Source organism: Hippocampus comes, unplaced genomic scaffold, assembly GCF_001891065.2.
Source record: "Hippocampus comes isolate QL1 unplaced genomic scaffold, H_comes_QL1_v1.1 scaffold139, whole genome shotgun sequence".
Classification (NCBI taxonomy): Eukaryota; Metazoa; Chordata; class Actinopteri; order Syngnathiformes; family Syngnathidae; genus Hippocampus; species Hippocampus comes.
Window position 1 is genome coordinate 335,838 of NW_017804829.1, and position 22,837 is coordinate 358,674.

The window sequence follows — 22,837 nt, forward strand, 5'->3', positions numbered from 1 at the left end:
CCCGTAGCCTTGGACCAGCGGTTTGGTCAATCCAGTCACTTCACCTCATCTTTAATGCACACAAACCTGGATCTTTTTTTCTTTCTGAAGTTATCCTTCAGGACAGGATGCCGATGATATATCACCAGATTTTCTCCAATTAAAACCCATCTAGTGTTGGCCAAACATCCTAAGAGAGAGATTTTAGGAGAACCTTTGTTCACATCTGAGATCCACCAAGGTCCCCCCCGCCCGCGGGGTAATGCCTCAACCCCCCTCCCCTGCGCAGTGAGTGCAGAGCCACGGTGCAGCAGCCCCTCAGCAGTGATCCAAAGTGGTACATGGGCTGCCCGTCTCGAACCGGACCCCGGCACAGCCACGCCACTGTCGGCACCACGGGGATCGCCACTGCCAGCAGATCCACGAGGAAGTGACGACTCCAGTAGCTTTTCTGTACCGGCCCAGAATCGGAAGTGGAATCCGCTTCCTCCGCTGCTGCGCCACTGCCTTTGTCGCCTTGCTCTTCTGTTTCTGGTTTTTTCTCATCCTCCGTGTCATGCACCCCTACAACGATGACACGATCTACCTCCTCGTGGGAAATAAATCGTTTTGGCTGGGAGGTGTGGGGTTGCTCCACACCTTGTGGGGATTCGGGGCTACATGGGCTCAGTCCTGGTGTTTCTATCGGAATTAGGCCGTCTGCTTGCTGGATGTCGTTACTGATGGCTGTTTTCAGCGTTTTCCCAAATGGTCTGTCCTCTACAATCCATAGGCCTTTGTTTCTGTCTTCTGAAGTGCGAAGTGCTACCCCCTTTGAGTCTTCCTGATTTCTCACTAGTTTTGCTGGCTCCATCTCCGGCTGTACTTCTATTGGTTGGCCTACTGACATTTCTCCCTGATTGTCCATTGCAGCAGGTTCTTCCTCGGTATCTTCCTTCGTGACCTTCTTCCTTTCACACAAAGGGCTTTCCATGGAACAGGCCACAGTGGCAGAACGCGGAATGGAATTCACCTGTGGCAATTTGGAGAACGGAATCGGCTCCGTGGCTGTGCTCATGACAGTTGATCTGGTGACAGAAGTGGTCGTGGTGATGGAGTCGATATCGTCTTCTCCTTCGTCAGACATCCACGTTGAAGTTGGGCTGCAGGCCTGGGATCTGAAGGTACGTTGTTCGGCAATTGTATCCAAGTCTGATGGGCAACCTGATGTTGCCGGGATGGGACAGCTCTCGGTCTGAATGCCCGTCTCGCGTAGGGGATGTAGGTAGAGGTGATGGTGTGATAAGCAGGGGTGGCTCAAACAGCCGCCTCCTCCTAAGCCGCAACGAACTGTTGACATGCGTTCACCCGAGCACAGCTTCTCGTAGGTGGCTGAATGCGGCATCGTGTGGGGCACCGAGTGTGATGGGTTGTGAGGGAAAGAATGAGGTAAGGTTTGGGAGTAAGCGTGAGGTAAAGAGTTGGGTGTGGAACGTGAAAAGGTTTGCGCGTAGGAGTTGAGCAATGAAGCTGTTTCCTCTGAGAGGAAGGCGGCCTCGAGGAGCAAGTCGGCCCGACTCGGGACGCTGCTGCTCTCCCCGCAGCAAACAAAGCCACTGTCCTGAGTGCCATCAGCTGAAAGACAAGGAAAATCCACGCCATTGCCATTTCGGTTTGCTGCTTGATCGCTCAGTTTGGTGTAGGTGGAGCTACGGGTCAGAGAACGGGCTGGCGAACCATCACAAGAACAAGAACCCTTTCCTCCTATTGCTGGTTTTGGTATTCCTCCTGGACTTTCCCCGGATACGGACGCTGGCGCCGAACCCCCAACTCGGGTCCGACGGCCTGCTATGGCTTCCCCCTCCTTGGCTAGTCCCACCTGAGCTAATTCCATGTTGAGCAACAGGCTCTCAAGCTTGTGGTTTTGAGTGTTGATGTCCTGAAAGTACTTTTGGACCCCGATGTCCCCGCTGAATCCCCCGGCGTCACTCAACCTGTCGCGGACCGTGTCCACGGCCTGTTTAAGTTGCTGGATCTCCAGTCGTGCTTCCTTAAGGGCCAGCTGAGCCTCCACGCGGTGGCACTCCTCCTCCACCCAGTCCTCTTGCATTTTGTAAAGCTTCTCTCTCAATTCATCAATCTCTGTGTCCCTATGGGGGTAAAATGGAAAAATGTCACCACAGAAATAAAGAAATAGAATGAATATAGTGTAAATGTAGAAAGGAAGAACCTGGGGAAGATTCTAACCGCTAACCTGTCTTGCAGTGTGTTGATGGTTTCTTTTAGCCTGGCCCGCAGGTGACGGATGCACACCTCTTTCTGCTGCAGAGGTGTGAGGTACTGTTCTGGTGGTGGGGGCCGAATACCGTGGTTGTCTGTACATGATATGTACTTCTGGTGACGTCTGTGGGACAGAAAATGATCGGAAACAAACTTACTACTGACTTGCTACTGACTTAAAGTCTGATCGGATTGGTTTGTGCCAAGTGTTCTCAGAAAGAAATATTTTTTTTCTATATCCTGGTTATGGTGGCAGCGGTCTAAGCAAGGGATGCCCAGAATTTTAGGTCTCTGGCCACCCCCATTAGTTGCAATGGGGGCAGTGCTGTGCAGTCAGGGCCTTCTCTGCTGGCCCATACACTATCAAAAGCATTGACCTACATTTACAAATTACTTGGATTTGTATTAATTTCTATCCAACAATCTTTTGTCTTTATTTCATGCATGTGTCATTGCTATGTAGCTTGCAGTCATTTGGGGGTCAGATTTCAGCTTCTGTGTTGCCATGTAAATGAAATCCACCCAGGGGCTTCAGAATTAGCAAGTACTGGAGTCGGATGGTTGATGTGGATGGTTGATCATAAGTAATGAGCATCTACAGTGACGATGTTATTCAAGGTTTTAGGTTTTAGTCTCGTTATTAATAAATAATGATTGTGAACTGCTATAATGTACAGATGCATCGAGGTTTGGACTTATTTGGAGTTGATGTAACTCTCAATTCCCCATTGAAGGCCCACTTCCGAAAGATATCACCGACTGCGGAATCGTGGTATATAGTTTCTCAACAAGCTGTAAGAAACAGTCCCTTGGTTGGACACTTGGTTTATAATGTGACAATGTAGTCCGTATATGAAAATATCTTCTCACCCTTTGGTTGGGCTACAGTCGCTGCCTTTACAAGAGCCGGAGTTGCTGCTGCTACTGAGGGAGGCATTGCCATAAGGATCCCTGTTACTGGGGCCTGCAGGTGACCGCCTGCTTCCAAAAAGAAGAGGAGAAATGTTGTTACCGCCTGGTAAAAACACCCTCCGGACAAACCGGTGAAGGTCAACTGTGAGCTGTTGACAAATAAATGAAAAATAAGACCAAAAAAAAAAAAAAAAAGACAACTAACAGTGCCAGGTACACAGAAACTCATTTATAAGCTCAGTACGGCAACAAAATTGCATTTGTGCGTAGTAGAAATAAGGATGAGTTGGTGTCGTGAAAAAGTCAATCAATGCGTATTGAAATGGGCTCAAAACAAAAATCTCACTCGGTGGAATACACTGGACACTCGGTTTTCAAAGACAAAGCTGTTGGGTATTTTCCCATTAGAATAGAAATAGACAGTAATTAATTAGTTGTGGGAGTTGAACTTGTACAACCCGAAAAGTAGCTTCACAAAGTGAACTTTTTTAGTTCTGTCATGGCTATGGATCATTTATTACGCTTTGACTTGTAATCTTTTTTCAGAATAAAACCTTTTGAACCATTTTATCCCTGAAATTTCTGAGAGACTAGATCGCAGACGCATTCCTGTTTCCGAGGGTCCACTGTAGTTTGGAAACTCAATCAATGGGGGTTGCAAATGAAGGTGAAAAAACACATCAGACCGGATACAAGGGTGTGATAACGCGTTCCACAATGAATCATTCACACAGTACGACGTGTCACATCATTCCCATGCTGCAGAGTGTGGACCACAGAGAAAGGGGATCTGGACAGACCGGGAGCGAGGGGTAGAGGGGGAGTTTGATGGATGGCTAAGGCGGTCCGGGGACTTGGTGGAAGCGTGTCCTTTTGCAGTGGATGCATAGCCTTTAGTCGGGCGCATTGACACCATGTAACCTGTCTCCATAGGAACGTAGTCTAGCTCTATGAACCTGCAATAGTCAAACCTGACACACCAGGCAGAGATAACAAGGTGTTAGGTCACACATGAAACTGGACCGTGTCTAGAACACAACGATTCATTTGGGTTGTGTCCACAAAAATGGTTTTATTGACCTCACGACAGAACCACAGTCTAAAATCTCAAGAAAATAAATCTTGTGAAAACGTGTTTGCAGGCATAACAAAGCAGTGCTGTTAAAGGTTTGCAATGTGGTCGGCAAGCTGTCTGTGGAATCTGGATGTCCCAGTTGTAACCACTTTAAGTAGACTCTTCACGGTTTACACTGACAATCAACATAATATATACCTTTATCCCAAATTGCATTGGACTCTAATGGTTTCTTTCATAGCCTGTGTTTTGGAGAAACTGTTTTATCGGGTTAATGTTGTCAAAAACATCCGACATCCACACACATACTTTTTTGTCTCTGAATGTGCCCTGCGACTGACTGGCGACCAGTTCAGGGTGCACTCTGCCTTCCGCCTGAAGTCAGCTGGAATAGGCTCCGGCAACTACCGCAACAACGAAAAGGCTTTTGTTTGGCAATCTCCGGCGAGTGACGTCATTTACAGAATGCCGAGTCGCCAGTCAGCCATTGTAATGCCCTGCTGATTGTCCCGTTAACTGCTCTTTGCCATTGTTAGCGAGTTATTCGGCAAAATGTCTCGGTGCTGTGTGGCGATGCACTGTTAACATACAGGCAAACACATGTTTGAGTGGCCAAAAGAAAAGAATAGGGCATGTCAGTGGACCAGAAAATTGCCGACATCATGTGCGGAGTGGCCGATAACACAACAGAACTACCTAAGCAATGACAATGTAGGACACCAACGTATTATTTGTTGTTATTTCAACTGTGATTTTGTCCGCTACCAACGCATGGCTCGTTTTGTGCACCGATAACATACATAGCCATTTTTATTTTGGAGAAAAAAATAATTATTTTTCCAACTACTAATGCAAATATGAAACTTGAGGGTTTCAGTACTTCCAACAAGGTTAAGAACCACTGCTATCAATATCGCTATATCCTGGCTAGCAAACTTATAGATGCATCATTAGTGTACGGTACAACGCATTATCTTCTTTTTCCCTATCGTATTACTTCACAGCATTTTTAGGTATTAATTTTTCATGACCTGCTCATTGCCTTTACATTTGACTTCACACAATTGATATTCGAGGAAATTCCAATGTAGCCACGTTTAATAATTCACCATAGGTGTGACCAGGAGCATGTAGAAGGTTATTACAGAGGATCCTGATCATGTCTTTCCATATCGGTATCATTTTAATGCTTTTAAGACATCGGCCATGCCTGTATCGAGAAAGAGTATGAATAATTGTGGGCATATAATCTCAGTAAACATTGCGACCAGGAGCACATAGCAAACCTCCTTCGCTCAACTGGCTAAACGTACTAGCCCCACTGATAATAACTGGGCTTCACATTCTTAGCCCAATTTTGTTGACCCTTTTATTTACTTTTTAAAAGTCAAACAAGTTTAGACAAGTAAAAAACAAAAAGAACCCGAAATGCATCAATGGATTCGAGATCAGTTGAGAATGCTGAAAACGCTACGTCAACATGTCCTTTGTAATGTTGAGTACTTAACTAGTTGTTGTGACTGCTGACACTTCCGCTTTAAGGTGAAGTCATTCCACGAGCAAAGCGAGCCGAGGGCCACAAGGGTTGAAAATGTGAGGTAGGGTACACCCTGGACTGGTCGTCAGCCAATCACAGAGCAAATATTAGACAATCATTCACGCTGACGTTCAAACCTATCGACATTTCAGAGTTGTCAATTAACCTGACCTGCATGTTTTTCACATGTCGGAATAACCTCATGAAAGCCCACGAAAGCACAGGGAGAACAGGCTAACATCCTACGAGGCGCCTGGAGCTAAGATTAGAACCCAAATCTCAAAAATGAGAGGCAGTCGTGCTAACCCCTATTCCAACGTGCTTTGCAAGACACAGAGTTAGAAAAAAAAAAAAAAAGAAAATGGAAAAAAATAATGCCAATCCCAACGCTATCATGCAAAGAGACACTTTACGGGTCATTTGGTGTGTCACCGACTGTGAGCAGAGTTGACTGGGCAACTTTGTTGAACCGGTGATCACTAGCAGTGGCGTTTCTTGAAATGAAAATAAATAGAATCTATGTTCCCGCCTCATCTCTCTGTCCTCTCGCTTCGATTCAGAGCATTTTTAATGAGCTTCAGTATTCTGCTTAGTAACATTTTCTGCCAAAATCGCCACTGCGCACGAGTGATCACAGTTTTGTCTTCACGGCACAAGAGAGCTGTGCACAAGGCCGCTCAACACAAGCATGATCGATATGCTTTGAGCATTAAAGTGCAGATCTACCTCGTGCAGATCAACAGTGAAAGGCTCAAGGTTTCCCTCATCGTAGTTCTTGCAGCACAGCACTTGGGAGGATGAGCGTCCCAATTTGTTGTGACTGTATATCCATTTGAGTTTTTGCACATTGGATACTAATGATTCAGAATTGTAGAAAAGAATCTGCATCCAATCAGTATAGTCTGAGGGGGAAGGAGGCGGGGGCGGGGAAACCCTGATCCTAGATCAGCGTGGCAGCACAATTAGCGTGGTAGCACGTGTTGTTTTTGTTGCTGTTATTGTTTGAGCGGTTACAACACATGCCACAGCTGCAGCAGCTATGGCGCATGCTCTCTAAGAGGGTAACTGAGATGTTTCTCACGCAGGGGGCGCCGGCACCGGAATGGCTACCGGCGCCGTAGCAACCCGTGCGGCCGACCCCGACCCGGACTCCGGCCTGGGGACCGGGACGGGTGAGGAGGCCAGTATTTGCTGCAAGCGACGTTTGGGTTGCAGCGCCTTCAGAGGGTTGAATCTGAGAGAGAGGAGACGAAAAAGAGGAGGACACCAAAGCCACATTTGCTGAGCCATCTGTAGATGCTTGTTGCCATGGCAACACCACAGCGAGTCCTGTATTGTTGTCACGGGTGCTCTACACATAGCTCCTCGATCCACATGCCATGTAGACAAATGTGCGACAGCGAATAGAGAGAGGGAGTCAGGTTTGAAATGCGCAACCAAACAGCTGCTGCAGTATCCGCTTCCAAATGTTTGGCCACTCCGCATCCATTGCAGCCTGGCCATCATAGAAAGGGGGATTCTCCCCTCTGCGGCTCTGTCTCATGTTTCTCATTTTTCCCCAGATGTCTTTTTGTTTTTTTTTTTTCGTTTTTCCGTGTCCTCCTGGGGGTTAAGGTCAGGGGATATCATGAATATTTGTCAACTGTGGGCATGTGAAGCCCTTTGAGACTGTTTGTGATTAAGGGCTATATAAATAAATGTGACTCGACTTGACACACATTGTCATACCAGGTTATACATGAAATTAGGTCAATTCAATTTGAATTAAATTACATTTTAATGAAATAATTGATTTGCATTCTAAGTGGTATTTAACTAATTAATTGCAATCAATTAGTAAATAAATGAACATTTGATACATGTAAAATTGTTTTATTTTTATTTAAGTTTTTTTTCTTAATATTTGCACTTTATTAAAGTCAATCGATCAAATTTGACGAATACCTGTAGGAAAAACAGGATTATAAAACAAACTTGCTGTTTAGTGATGAGCAGGTGGGAGGTGTCTGACCACCAGACAGATTTCACACTTGTCATCACATTTTCAAAGCCTCAGCTGACACGATGAGACTGGGCAGAGACAAATCAAGTTGGACCAACCGCTGACTCAATCAAAGAAAGACAGACAGAGAGCTGAGTCAGTCTTGTGGCTGACCCGCTAATGAAACATGTCAAATTAAACATTGCTTCTTCTTGTAAGATTCATGAATAGTTGAACGATGCATTAAAGTCACGTTTAGACTGCCAGAACTGTATTCGTAACATTGCCGTTTTTTCCTGTTCTCTCCTATTTGTATGTATTCCTTCCTCTATGAATTTGCAGTGTTTCGTTTGGCAGATAAACTGTTCGACAAATGACAACCAGAGTTCTTGCTTCAAGCTGTTTATTTGTAATAAATGGGCATTGGGACTCTCCCCCCCTCCCCCCGGTCGCGATCAGATAGACAGGATCAAGGCTACGTTCATGCTGCAGGGCATGATGACCAATTAGGTTATTTTTGTTCAATAAGATCTTTTTATACGCTTGTTCACATGGAAAAAAACAAATGCAACTTCCAATGTGCAACCTCACATGCACAAGGGCACGACATTGAATGAGTTAGACCATAGACAATGCCATTTGGCAGTGTTTATGGAAGTAAATATGATCCCGCGTATAGGGGCTCATCTTTTTATCATCTCGTCTCTATAGAGGAGTGATGCGGGAGGAGGTAGAAATATTTTGAGGCCAGGCTGTTCAATGTCCTCTATTCATGGAGACGTCGACTAAACAGGCCCTCACGTCATTGTCGCTTGGTTATGAATGAACTGTTTGTGTGGCTGAATTACTGCTATTAATGGATGAAGTACGTTTACAATATCCAGATCAAGTGAATAATTAACACTTGTTCTGCTTCAAACACATAGTTTGGTGAAATAAATCTGCCCAAGAGGGGCAAAGAGAACATTGATGTTAATTATATTATAACCACCATGTTTCAGTGTGTTAGTTTTAAAAATCATCTCCTAAAAGAATTCTTTCTTAATTATCACATTAATTTGCTTCATGACGGGTCATTTTAGGATGGTTTTCAACGCCTACAGAAAATCAACTTTCAAGCCACGGCATGACGAATTGCTCTCCTTTTTCTCCGCATATTCCTGAGGGTGCAAGATTATCAATAGGCTATCAAAGGTCTATTAGCATCACGCTAAGATATCATGGGAAAACTCAACGAACTCAGCTACGACTAGCAATTCATTGTACCCCCCCGAGGTACCCAGGTACAACACAATTAACTTGTAAAACTCCCATGCCTTGAATTAATTGCATCTAATGTGAGCAAGCTCATTTAGAGCTGCATTGGTGACATCAAGTCTGCTGACGACCTACCGGCGAGAGCCCGATGCAGATCTCCGACTGGCTGGAGCAGGGGCAGACATGAGGCCAGGCAGTATTCCAGTCAAGCTTCTTCGGTTCTCACCGTCCTGGTATCCAGCCGGGTGACGAGAGCCTGGTTGAAAAGGAGAAGACGTGAAAGAAAAGTCCCAAGACTAAGCATTGGTGCGCATGGTTAAAAGTGGTGCCCGCTGAGTGAGTCAAATGTCTGAATTTTGAACCATTCATCCCCCCACCCACCTCCCCAAACACACACACACATACACACAGTGATGGGCACTCTTTAGACTCTGAGTAGTTTTTTCCCCAAATATCATTAACAGCAAAGGCAAATATTGTTCTGAAATTCAAGGTTACCACTTTAATAGAATAGGCTGAATGCAGCACTTTTCTCTCATCAGACGGAAACGATGATGAGTCATTCTCCGCACAGACTGCACTGTCAGTTTCACCCTTCGTTTTTACAATAGGTTCTCTTATTAGCTTTTCAAAAATGTTTCGTTTGGCTAAAATGATGAAAGCGTCATATAGAAGGGTATGTGGCCAATGCATCTGCAACACGTCCAGGTCCCTATTGTAATTACCTAAAAAAAAAAATTCATGTGGGGGCCTGAGCCTACTTGAAACACCCAAGGTCCGTTCCGTCCCTGGTTACGGTGTTTACAAAAAATAAAAATTACTCTGCATTGGCAGGACAGGGTGGCTGGGTGTATAGTGGCTCATTTGCATGAAACGGGCGCACCCTGCCCCGCCCAAAAAACACGAGAGGCTTCAACCAGAGTTTTACAAGTGTACGTTAATTCTTTGTGTATTATGAGCAATTAATGACATTGTCCTTTTATGAAGACACATGGGAACTGTTAAAGGGCGAGAAAAAAAAAAAGCACAATATTTTGCCTATGAATCCTGAGCTTGCTGTTTTACAAGTACACAACACTGCCAGTCACAACCACTTATGTAACATGACTCGCATGTCTTACTAACAAGGTCACTCAGACATACCGTATAGCGATTAATGAGGTCAGCGACAGGCTGTAGGCTACACGGTGCAGGCGACGTGATCACATTACAGGGATGTGTGGACTAAACAGGCAAAAAACAGACAGGAAATCAATCTCCTCAATCCCGTAAACATCCCGTGGGCGAACACTGCACGTGGATGCTTTTCCCTTCATCTATCATCATTCAGCAAGAGGCTATTCATCTTTCCGAGATAAATCGTAGAATGACACAACTTCTGAGGAGGGAGTCCCCCTTTGAAATAGACGGAAGGGTATTTCGCCTGCTTCACTTGTTTGGAGGACACATTTAATGGTTATCGCTTCACTTGCCTCCATCGATTAGTTTTTTTTTTTTGTCGAGTATTTTGCACGATATTTGGGAATTTCGATGGAACACATGAATATTAATCAATTGGAATATTGTGGAATAACTTTGGTGCATTGGGTTTTCGTTAAGTGGAAGTTATATGCCTCAATATTCTAAAGCATAAAGTCAAGAAATATTTCCCTCTCTGTGTAGTGAATCTGGATTATGCATCAATGCTGTATTCAAAAGTTGGTGAATTTTGTATGTTTTCCACAACTATTGTCACTAGTGGCAGTCCCTACATGGCTCTGTTATTTTTAACAACTAAAACGTTGAAAATAGCCAGACAACTTTTACCATAAAATGTTTAATAACACCCCAAAATGCATTAATGATTACATTTTGTGGGGGGGCGGGGGGGGGTATGGTTTTGGAGATGTGAGGATATTAAATGTACTTTGTGTATTAAAATGCAGTACTGAAATAAGACAAGCTTGCCACGATATTCCAATTTATTGAGATGGACCTGGATATATCACGGGCATAAGAAGGGTGCAAGTTATTTTTTTAATATGAGTAATATGACATTTGAACAATATTACTGTTGTGAAGAGGTCAAGTGCATTGGCAGGAACTGGGCGGAACTCATGAGCCATATACCTCCCTGGAACATAAACATTGCCGCCTACAACATTGTGGGGTGACCACGTGTCTGAGTCAATTGCAATATTAATTGCCAATGAAGACGTCGCCAAATAAGAACATTTTCGATGGGAAACTTTATTAATGTGTCTGGAGAGTCTAGCTCAGAGACGGAAAAAGAAACAAGCTGCCTTCCACCGCATGTCTATGCTGCTCACAGCCACTCGGGGGCGTAATTTCCTTGCCATCTGGGTATTGCTATGATATGTTTGGATGTAATCAGCAGCAATGTTTTTGCTCTGTTTTTGTTATTTTGCCTCGGTAAAATCATCTCGTCCATTCATATCACAATTTGTACTCATTCTTAATGTTTTAAAAACAACTGGTGTCAGCCGTCAGATGTTGTGTCCCTGGTGGCAGAAATACTGCAAGGTCAAACTGCTGCGCCAGGAGAACTGTCACGACCTGAGGGCCTGCTAACATGGACGACGTTCGGTGTGCGCCGTGCATGCGCGGGCGCAGCACAGCCGCCAAGCCTCCACGCCAACCGCTATACAGTATTTGTATAATGGTGTTGAGGTTGAGCTTTAACATTCATGACAGTGAGTAAGCATCTCACTTTCAAAATAAACTGACAAAGCCCCAGTGCCCTTAGGGGCTTCCAAAATAAAACATACAGCTCGATGTGTACACTTAAATCGTGTCCTTGATGCACACACACACGCACGCAGACACATCCATTTATACTGCATCCGCTGGTGCTTTAAATGTGAAAATGTTTTTAAAAAAATGCATCGGGGCTTCTTACCAGCTGCCCACCCCCTTTCTGCGTACGTTTAGTTAGTCCTCCCTAGGCTCCAGGGGCTCCATTTTTGCGGGATGTTTTCCCGTGTCCGAGAGTTCTGCAGGATGCAGAAGGGATGTTAGCTCAGGAGGAGGAGGAGGAGGAGGAGTTGTGGTCCAAAGTGGGAGAGGGGAGGGGGCAAGAGGTGCACCGGTTTGCTGGATGCACACAGCACAAGGAGATTGTGGCTGGAGACGACTGCGTCACGCTACGTCACATTATTTAAAGGGCAATGACATTAAAATGGTGCCAGTTGAGCATTTAATATAATTTTGATTTTATTCTTTGAGCCATTTCTGATTTCCTTATTATTTAAGAGTTATAAATTTAGTTAATTAACTTTTCTGTTATTACTCTCGGTTTGTTTGTGTTTTAATATGACGTAAAGGTTTTGTTTATTCATGACGCCCTGAAAAGAACACCGCCTTCTCGAAAAAAAATGGGGCAAAACTATTTGAATTTGTAACGACTACGAATTGTTTTGTGTTTGGGGGGGAGAGGGGGCTTCATCCGGCTGGAACAAAAAAAAAGGCAATTCACAACGTTTCTGCATGGACTTTTGGGGAGTGAATACACAACGTGGCCAAAAAACTATTTATTTTAGTCGTTAATAAAATAAACAAAAAAACGACATGAATTTAGCATACAGAGGCAATGAATGAAATGCTAAATATAGCTACACCCAGTATTAAAAACGCTTTTTGTCCGCGAATACACTCAATCAGTTATTACATCGTAGTGACGCAATGAACGCCCGTGGCCGTTCATAATGAACCTATTTTGGATACATAGAAAAATAAATTGCCTGTGCCCTCATCCAGTGGAAACATTGAAGTGTTTCGTTTTCAGAACAACAGCTGCAAAGCGTAACTTGGCCAACAGAGGTCACTCAAGTATCATTTTCCTCAAATGCCTGACTGCACTACTGATAATTATTAAATTAATAATGACAGTTGCTACATATACAAAGCACAGACAGATTATGTCCAATTCACTAACAACAAATTTCACCACTGATTTTATTATGTTTGTTTTAAAGGGAACAGGATTGCTCATTGGCATCATTTTGTGGAGGTAACACGTTCCAGTACGAGATGTCTCGATGTATTGAATTAGTTTTCATTAAGTACAAGGACATTATTACGGGTGTGTAGTTGGTGCTCTGGAATATAGATGACTCATTTACACTATGTGTGTGACTCTCACACATGGAAAAGTTGCAGGTGAGCCAGGGGCCAATTGGGCAAAACGTATTTAACGTGTATACAGAAAAAAAAGACTTTTAACTCAAATTAAGACAATTGAATTTTAAAAAAAACAGTGACACTGTGCCCTCGTGGTCAGGCAGTCTCACAGTTCTGATTATGTTCAGACATCTATGATTTGAACTTCACCATCGTGGAAGCCTGGAGTAGAAACTGGGAAAAATAAATGCAAGGCCATATCAGTTCACGGTACACCCCACCTGGCTGAGGACTGCTTATGGGTGAGACTCAAACATCTAAGAACTTGGTTGGGCTGCTTCAACAGTCACATGTTCTGCTGGGGCCTCACCAAAAACTCAACCATCATCCTGCAAAGGGATGTAAGGCGGCTAGTTGTGCTGGTCCCAGCAGGGGATTCGACTCCAGCTGCAACTCCATGACCCTGAATGCAGCTCCCACTTCAAATATCCAGTCACTGCCCCCTCTCGGCCAAACCAACGCCCAAAACCCCTTTACGCTATTTGGCTGGTTGGTGCAGGCGGGATCGCTGCCACCATGCCCATACAATGCACACAGTACATATTCAAAGATGAGCTTCCAAACCCCGTAAACTCACTGACCCTGGTTCACATCAACCGCCAGAAGGCCATTATTGTCTCTGGGACCCCCCCCCCCCCAACAAAAACAACAACTTTGTTGTCATGCTTATGTACTGGTGTCACTAAGTGGGGCCTTTTGATTGTGTGTTGGTGTAAATTCTCTAAATGGGACATCGGGAACTTAAATGGGAGGTGTTGGATTTACCTGGGACTTTAAAATGGGGCGGGGCTGCCAGTGACAGGTGACCATTCAATTGACGTTTTTTAAAAAAACGCATCGCACTTTGTTTCAGTCGGAAATCACTCACTTCGTCGTCAGCATAACCCCAATGGTAAGCTATGTCCGCTTTCCTTTGTCGGATCTGTGGAATTATTTTGGGGATTCGGTCATGCTTGCTTGCTTTGTGTCATTTGTGTTACTTGCTGTTCGCAATCAGCAGTTTAAAGAACGCCAGTAAAAGTTATAACGTTAAGCCTTGTAATTGCAGTGGTGTCTATGCTAGGCTCTATTTTGGGGGAGTGTTGCCATGTCATGTTTGTCCTGCTGAACTGGAAAGTTTGAATGATGATTTTGCGTTACGGCGAGAGGGAATGGTACCGGCGCTTTTCTTCCGGGTTTGACCGCTGGGATTTGTAGTCCTTTTGTTAGGTTCCACTTGTATGGTTTCTCATTATGTTTCGACGGTGAAGCTTGATGACATTATAAATAAATTTGACTACATATAAAACATTACGGGTAATAATGATGACAATGATAATACCTCATGCTAAAATAAATGGGTTGTGATAAAATCATGGTTGATAACGTTATTGTTAAGATAAAGGTATTAAGTTCATGAATTAATGTCTATTATTTACAGTGTGCTGCATGAAGATAGGTACATTATTGTTGTATTCAAACTTACTTTTACATTGTTAACTGCTGTGTGCTTCAATGAATGATCAAAGGGTACATAGCAAGTGATCCTTCGCTGCTGAGTGACGATCCCTATTCAGAGGGCCATGAAAAAACGGAAATAACTGAACAGCGTGTGCTTTCAGCATTATAGATGTCTTCAAACTGGTCGTCAGACAGTCTATTTAGAAGTTGTCACTCTGGGGTTTGATAACATGGTTTGTACCACACTAAACGGGGACCAAAAGGAACTGAAGCACGTTAACGGTAAAAGCTGTTTCTACCAACCTACCTCCGAAAAATTGCATGCCAAACAATTAAACAAAATGACACAAAAAACGTGTGTTGAAGTAATGATCTTGTCCAATTCACCCACAGCCTCTATACTGTTAGGCCGATATGCTAACCAGTCGTCCACTGTGCCATCCTGTTGATATCTACCTTATATTTGGTAGGCCTATGTTCATTTTTGGAAAAATTAAAAGAGATCATTTCTCATGGTACACCTGATAATCTCTCACAACGCAGTGGTTGGGAATCACAGAATGTATATCTGTTTGTTAATCTGTTCATCTGTCTATCCATAGAAGTATTGTTTTTGTCACAGCAACATCACCCCTTGGCAAAAAAAAAAAAAAAAAGAAACTCATCTGTAAATTAAGGTAAAGCGTTTGTCGTTAGGTGTACACTGCAAAGTAGCCAGCAAAGAATGTGGGTGTTTTATTTAAGTGTCCAGATGGTGTTGCAGATCGTGTTTTTTATATTTTTGTTGGTGTGTAAAATAAATAAATAAATGAAAAGGTGTGTACAGGATTGCGCATGCAACATGTCCTCCTCAATCAGCGTTTGCAGAGTGTGGGTCCTGGCTCCTTATTGTCACCATATGTTGCATTTCGACTGTGTGAGGTGTTGTGTTTCATAAGTTTAACAGAGAATATCACTTTTGACACAAGTAAAACTTTGTTTTTCAGTACCCTAACATTGCACTATTTGTTAAACATTCAAAAACTATTGCATCAACCTGCTATGCAAATGGATAACTTGTTGCTGTTGCTTCTCGAGCACGAAAAATCCAAAAAGAAAAATAGGTAGAGAAGCAACTGAACATTTTTACAATGAAACTACTCCATAAGACTTTATTCCATTTAGGCAAGGAGACATGCACAGTATAAGGTCAATAACATGGAGACATTAGTGACATTGCCAGCCTCTTGAAAATCCTCGAAAGATCATTGTGGCTGCTCTATACAATCGCCTATATTGTGCACACACAGTCAATTGTGTTTTTGTCAACCTCATGGTTGGTACCAAACAGCAATACAGTATGTTGTTACACACAGTTAAGAATTTTGCTAAAAATACCAGGGGTTTCAAAGAACTTGACACCATTTGAAAAACTTGGCAAATAAAATCAACCGGGCAACATGTTGAAAATGGAAGATTATTATTTTTTTTGAGCATTCCAAACTTATTTCCATTTGACCTATTTTGTTGAAAAAAAGAGAGACAGAGAGAGAAATGCTTGAATACAATGTGGGCCAACTGTGAATACTATTTCCACAACGTTAACTTGATGACGAATGGTCACGTTTCAGAAAAATGTTATAAAACATGTTCAGTGGTTAATGCACTGAAATGTGGATGTCGTTTTTTTTGAGGAAATAAATTGAGAGGGCAGGCGCTTGAACATTTCTTAACACTCAGGAAGAAAGATTAAATGAGCTTGGTGTTATTATGGCGCACGTGTGAAGTGGTCAATACGTCAAACTGGAGTCGATGAGGTGACACACCAATAAATCCTCCTCACTGTCTTGATTGATTGATTTGATGGATTGACTGTCTTCGCTCATCTTGCAAAGTGATGAACAAACACACACAAATAACACCCCGGATATTAATTTCGACTTTCTTTTGTTAACATTTGGTCAAGGTGGAGCTCTGTGACAATCCAGTTGCATGTGATCATTACAGAAGTAGTTGCAGTCCACTACAGTATTGTCTATTTATTTATTTAGTCATTTTTAGCAGTAGCACAAAATCTGGAGGTGCCTGCTTTTCAACAAAGGATATTGTAATTGTATTCATTTATAGGAGGCCGAAATCCTCCCCATCACACGTTCAGGTTTCATGATTCGCTATTCGGAAGATTTTTTTTTTTAATAGTTGGTCTACCTGGCGTCTATTTAGGGTGTAAGTCCATAACTGACCACTACACTAAACATCACGCAAACTACTTTCATATGGTGTAAATTTGATGCTACAGAATTTTAAGCACAATTTAGTTTCTGTTGAAAATTATCTGTATTAGCTGTAATCCTGCTGGAAAGTAAGCGCTCCTGTACGCATTCGACCGTCACGGCAAATGTAACGTTAACTCATTTAGCGGGAAGCCATCTTAGTCAAGGCAGCCGTAATAACGGTTGTTCCTAGGCTATGATGCAATGTTCCGCGACGGTCAACTTCAAAATAAAAGCAAAATAAGTAATACTGTACTGTACTTGGACACCAATGTCTTCATTCGCTTTTATTTTGAAGTTTGACCTCAGAAGAAATTGCTATGGCGGCTTGTAACTCTTCGAATACAAGGCTGTTTGACCTTTTTAGTGCGCAAAAGCACGATAACATTCGATTTCCAGCGCTCCTGGCCTATAAAGAAAGTCACAGCTTAATTTTATAATGTACATCTTGAGGCATGATTATTGATTTATGTCTCCAGATGATACGTGAAGCTTGTTCACTTATTGCGGGGGTGGTCTGGAACATACCCACCGCGATGGGTGCGGTGATGACTCTACATTTGCACGTCTCCTTCAAACACGGTCATGATACAGTGACGGCGTCCTAAATGTGCTAGCTGTTAGCCAGCAATGACAACGGGCACCAACACACAGGCAATAAAAGTGAGACATGAGATTGAATGCAAAAGGCCACCTGCATCCCACTTAGTGTCTCGGGCTGACGTAATCAGACAAAGGACCAAAAGATCAGAGTGAAGAACATTCATTCATTATTGCGCTTTGTGTGACTGGAGCTGCTGCTGCAATCTAAGGGCTGACCAAGTCCATTCAGGTAACCATCTTCTAAAAGTCTGTTGATTTCTTTTTCTCCCCGCCTTCGGTAGCCTGTGGATATGCCATCAAACGAACGTCACATAAAAGTTTTCATCTAAGGCCACTCCATATTTTCTCCAGCTTTGAATATCATCAGCCTTTGAAAAATACCCAAAGCCCACTTGGAAGTTTGCTGCATTCGCTTTAATCTAGCAGTGCACACAATCTCAGCTGCCCCTGCGAGCGCTGTTCTATAAATCAGAGATGATGCACAGTACAATGCAGAAAATAGAGATCAGCCAAGACACTTCACCTGAAAAAGATGAATGAACTGTGTTGTTGAATCTGGTCTTGATTAAAACCATAATTGAAATCTAAATGCTCCATCTTCCAGTCCAGGGCAAAAATAGTGGGGCTCAGACTAATACCACTGATGTTTGCCTGCATTGCAACAAGGGCTCACCTGTTTGAATTTTAATTTAGATGATCAATAAACACACAAAGGCACACTTGCACAATCGAATGAAATCAAACAAAAGAACTGTCACAAATTCTCAGTATTCATATCTGCTCTGCTTGGAGCGCACGCCTTTCATTATGCCGAAATGACATCTTTTTGTATTTGGAATTTGTGTTTATTTCTTACAGTAAAGTAGGCAGTTTTTTCTCCTTTCCTATTTGCATGTGTTCTTCTGAAGTTTATAAGTCTCCTCTTGACCTCACCAATCCCCTATCCCTGTATCACATTACTGCCACCTTCAGGCTAAATTGTGCCAACCAGAAGCACAGTACTGTAATTTGCGTAATACTACATGCAGGGTATGTCGTCTGCCCATTGCTCAAAGTTAGCTAGAATGTGCTCCAACTGCCTGGAAACCTGAATGTGTGGAGGGATAATCTGCAAAATTATCCAATCGTAAAGCAAGCATGTCGCTTACTGTGCTAATTGTAGTTGTTTTGACAAATCGTAATGCAAGCATGTCGCTTAATGTGCTAATTGTATTTTTTTCTATGACAAATCCACCTCAGGTCTGTTTAATGATGTTACTCAGAAGCAAAAGAGTTCAGCAAAGTAGGAGATGTATGTTTGGGAGGGATACGGCTATCACTACTCTGCTTGGATTCATTTTTATCATGAAATGAAGATGAAAGCTGAGAAATGAGTTAGCACAAGGAAATCGGATGCCTTTCAAAAGCTTGATGTGAAAGGACAAGCTCTGCACTCTCAACCAATCGGACATTGAAATCTGAAAAAAAATTGAAAGAGCACATGCCTAAAGTAAATTTATGCAGACAAACATGATCAAACAAGTTTAAAATTGAGTGACATTAAATGAAGGTCACTGATTGCGTAATGACACGGTGGGTTCGGTTCCCATTCAGTGATGGCGTGTCAACAGCTGGTGGTGTCTGAAATGTGCAATATGAGTGGCGACACAGAGCGGAAGATGGAAAAGCACCACCCCCCACCCTCAACCCCCACAATATGACCTGTTAATGATGAGCATTTGCATGGGAAATCGGTGCTCACTTGGGGAGTTTCTCCCTGAACAGAAGACCCACGGTGACACACGATCTTCCAATATTCTGAGTGAATGAAGTGAATAGGATCAACCCCTGAACTGATTTGAACTGACTCTGCGTGTCCGAATGATTTATTCTCTGCGCATGTATGACATTTATCGCTCCTGGCGAGAATACGCTTTCATTGGCATCCGTTTCTCGAGGCTAATGACTATCAGAGTCAAGCCACTCGAAAATGAACGCACAGATTTCAAGTAAAGATCGAAACTATAACAATAACGAATGTGTTTATACATACAAATAAACGGTGGACTCGTCAGACCACAGACCACTTTTCCATTTTGCATCAGTTCATCTTAGATGAGCTGCTGCCCAGAGAAGCCGGCGGCGTTGGTGGGTGTTGTTGGTAAACGGCTTTTGCTTTGCAGAGTAGAAGTTTAAGTTGCACTTAAGAATGCAGCGCTGAACTGTATTTACAGATCGGTTTTATGACGTGTTCCTGGGCCCATGTGGTGATATTACACACTGACATATATATCTCAATCTCGGTTATTGGTTTTTGTCCATAAAACGCAGGAAATTGCCGGTTATCGTCTCAGTTGAAATTTCCAAACCGATAGATGCCAGTTACTTCAGTCATCGTCTGTTCTTGAATTTCTTTGGAATGTGGCATCTTGTTTCAGCTTTTTGAGATCTTTCGGCTGACTGTATTTTGTCAGAAAGGGTCTTTTTTAGTCTGATGTCTATGTTGGTGGCAAGGACCGACACTGAACGTTGGTGTGAATGATCAGCTGCCTCGATACGTGTTGTGGTGTGGTGTTGGCTGTAGCCCATGGCTGTGGAAACGATAAGCGTTTACAGAAAATGAATGAATGGATTAGACTGTAATTAGTAAACTCCTCAAAACATAGAAATTACACATAATTACAGATAATTACATTTCATCATCATCTGAAGTTAATTGCCCCTCTGTTGTGATCATTTCACTTTCGACAAGATTTGTGAGTGTCTCTGTGTGAATTTTCTTTTTTTTTTGTCCTTTCAACCAACGTCGCCAGCTTTTGAGGTCCTCTTTTAACTGATATGTGGCCAAAGCCCTTTTTTTCCATTGTCTTTGGGTGAAAATTTAAACCTCCTGTCTTGAAGGTATAAACATTGATCTTTACTGAGAGTCATGAAGCAGGCTTTATTTATTTCATTACAACTTCAGTCTTTTTTTTTTTTTTGACTTCCAGACTTCCCTCCGAAGCAACAAAAAGGCTGCTGACATCCATTAACACTCGAGACAGTTTCTTTTTACGTCACCACTTAATCTTCACAATCTGGGGACAAAACTAGGGACCGTGAAATGCCAGTTGTCTCATAGTTGAGTGATTTGGGGTTTGAATGTTGGTCAAGATGTTTGTACAACTTTCTATGTGCGCCACTGTAGATTCGGTTAAATTCCTTAATTCGCCCACATTTTTCATTACAAAAGGCTCCATTTAGTCATTGGACTGAAAATCGACAAATCCAGGAATAACATTTTATGACTTCCCGTAAGTAATTTGGCATTTTTAACCTGATCAGCTGCAGAGCAAAATGTAATGCGTTGCCATTCGTGAAGAAGCATGCCTGCCATAACGGACTCTCCATCATCATCCATTCCATCAAGTTGATGTTGTTTGAATGCGGGCGGTCTTTTCTGATCATTTGTGACTTTTATTTATTTGAGTCCGCGGTGTTCTGTGTTGGACATTTTTTCTGTATGTGCAACGACCACGCGGCGCAATCCATTGCAAGCCATCATTTCCCGGTTTATGTAGCTTACTTTTGAAACCGGGAGGTTAACCATTTCACATCAGGAGAGGAGACTTTGGCTTTGTTAACGATTCATGTAACGTTGCTTCACCAATTAAATTCTAGCCGTGTCTACCATTTGCATGTCGTCAACGACATTGAGCATGTCGTTGACGGCTCGGTTTATTGTGATTGTCAGTATACACGTGTCATGGCAGTGAAAAATGCATGGAACCGGATAGCCTCAGATGCAAATCACACCTCTTTCAAAGGTGAAAATAAATCTGGTATGAACGTTACACCTGCCAATGAGACAGAATGGATATACCCTGCCAAGGCAGAATAACGTCGGAAAGAAATGTCTGACCCTGAATCGGATGATTTCTAGATAGTTAACGTATTTTCTGCCCTTTAAAACGCACCTAAAAGCATTCCGTGTTCTCAAAAGCTGACGGTGCGCCTTATATATGGATCAATATTCTGATATCTTGGACTGAGCGTTTTAAATGTTCTGTAAAGCGCTTTGTTACAGCTGCAACGGTTGTGAAAGCGCTATATAAATAATGCTATATTGTATTGTATTCCCTTTAACGCAGCTCCATCTAGTGGATGTATAACACAACCGCAGCCACTATTGTGACTTCTATTCTGTGCGCCTTATAATGCGGTGCACCCTATTAAAAAACAGTTTTAAAATAGGCCATTCATTGAAGGTGCGCCTTATACTCCAAAGAGCCTCATAGTGCGGAAAAACGGTACATTATTACCAAAGTAAAAAATATCATTTTCAAATTCTGGAAAATTTGGAATGGAACAATGAACGATTTTCACATATGGCTGATAATTATTTGTTACTATAATGAATCTTTCATCAATCTCCCAAGCCATACATGGCCTAACGCTCAGTCACAAATATCACTTTGACAGTAGCCTAAAACTGCAATATCAATCTTTTCCCCCCGCTTTAATTTCCAGTTCAGTCACCTGGGAAATCTATCACCAAATCACAGCAAAAGCCCACTAATGAGTTCAAACTATCAACATGTTTCTTTACACGCCTTGTCAAGCTTGCCTTTGTCACACTGGCTGTTGAGAAAGTGAACTTCAGACAGGAATGGAACCCCAGCTTTAAAAAAAAAAAAAAAAAAGCGATTTTCAGACCTCATTTCATTGCTTTTGATTAAAGGCACCAATTTCGCTCTAATTGAAAAGGTTAAACAGTTACCTACGGCAAATAGAATTTGCCAGGCTTACGCATGTCGATACCAATATCATATACACCGAGATGTAATGAGTTGCTAAGGTAAAATGATTTAAAATCCTCCTGAGGCTTTTTTGGGAGGGTGGGGGAAGAGTTACATGAATTACATTAAAACAATGTGCACCAAAATGAAAGGAAAATGATGGAGGCTATACAGTAGCAAGAGAAAGTATGTGAACCCTTTAGAATGAAATGGAATTCAACATAAATTGATCATGAAATGGGATCCAAGTTTTGAACTGATGTCACACATCCGATGATATAGATTGCAGTGTTATTTCAGTTGCAGCCAAGAAGTCGTGCCAACACTTTGTTGCATTTTGTATCCACCGCTTAGAATGAGCTTCGATTCTGTACCCCACATCGCTCTTGCTGTTTCTCTTTACAACTTTAATTACATCCCCTCTTGTCTCGCTTCTTATTGAACATTTGAGATGTTTGTCATGGTTCCCTTGTGTACTAGATGTGCGTCGCTCAAACACAGACTGGCAAGTCCTGGCAGTGGTTATTGACCACAAGCTAACTTTGACTTCTCTCGTGTCAGCCTCACAATTCCCCGCCATTGATTTCATGCCTGTCTACGTTTGCC

The 22,837-nt window shown here is 42.7% G+C and overlaps 1 protein-coding gene and 1 long non-coding RNA gene across 8 annotated transcripts in view; one reads left to right on the forward strand and one right to left on the reverse strand.

Annotated features, from left to right (window-relative positions):
* Window positions 1–80: 80 nt before the first annotated feature.
* snphb (syntaphilin b) lies at window positions 81–12,108 on the reverse strand. 6 transcript variants are annotated; one of them, XM_019866956.1, is made up of 8 exons: window positions 11,900–12,108; window positions 10,144–10,224; window positions 9,136–9,256; window positions 6,844–6,996; window positions 3,951–4,121; window positions 3,109–3,219; window positions 2,213–2,362; window positions 81–2,108 (listed from the first exon to the last, which is right to left on the reverse strand). In XM_019866956.1, exons 3-8 carry the CDS (start codon window positions 9,183–9,185, stop codon window positions 200–202), a joined length of 2,544 nt encoding a protein of 847 aa, XP_019722515.1. In that variant the 5' UTR covers window positions 9,186–9,256; window positions 10,144–10,224; window positions 11,900–12,108; the 3' UTR covers window positions 81–199. The 6 variants fall into 6 exon arrangements, with proteins under 6 accessions (XP_019722515.1, XP_019722521.1, XP_019722524.1 ...); XM_019866962.1 differs by lacking the exon at window positions 10,144–10,224; XM_019866965.1 differs by lacking the exon at window positions 6,844–6,996.
* A 1,788-nt stretch (window positions 12,109–13,896) lies between these two features.
* LOC109514176 (uncharacterized) overlaps window positions 13,897–22,837 on the forward strand; it is a 68,487-nt gene continuing 59,546 nt past the window's right edge. For both annotated transcript variants that reach the window (XR_002167948.1, XR_002167947.1), the window contains exon 1: window positions 13,897–14,071. This is a non-coding gene — a long non-coding RNA (uncharacterized LOC109514176). The remainder of the gene's footprint in view (window positions 14,072–22,837) is intronic.

Excerpts from the sequence above, each read along its gene's own strand:
- snphb (XM_019866938.1), bottom strand. The coding sequence starts at position 7,268 with ATGATGGCCAGGCTGCAATGGATGCGGAGTGGCCAAACATTTGGAAGC. Across the intron at positions 4,122-6,843 it reads CCGGTGCCGGCGCCCCCTGC|GTTTGACTATTGCAGGTTCA; the intron begins GTGAGAAACATC and ends CTGGTGTGTCAG. Across the intron at positions 2,363-3,108 it reads GACTGTAGCCCAACCAAAGG|ACGTCACCAGAAGTACATAT; the intron begins GTGAGAAGATAT and ends TCTGTCCCACAG.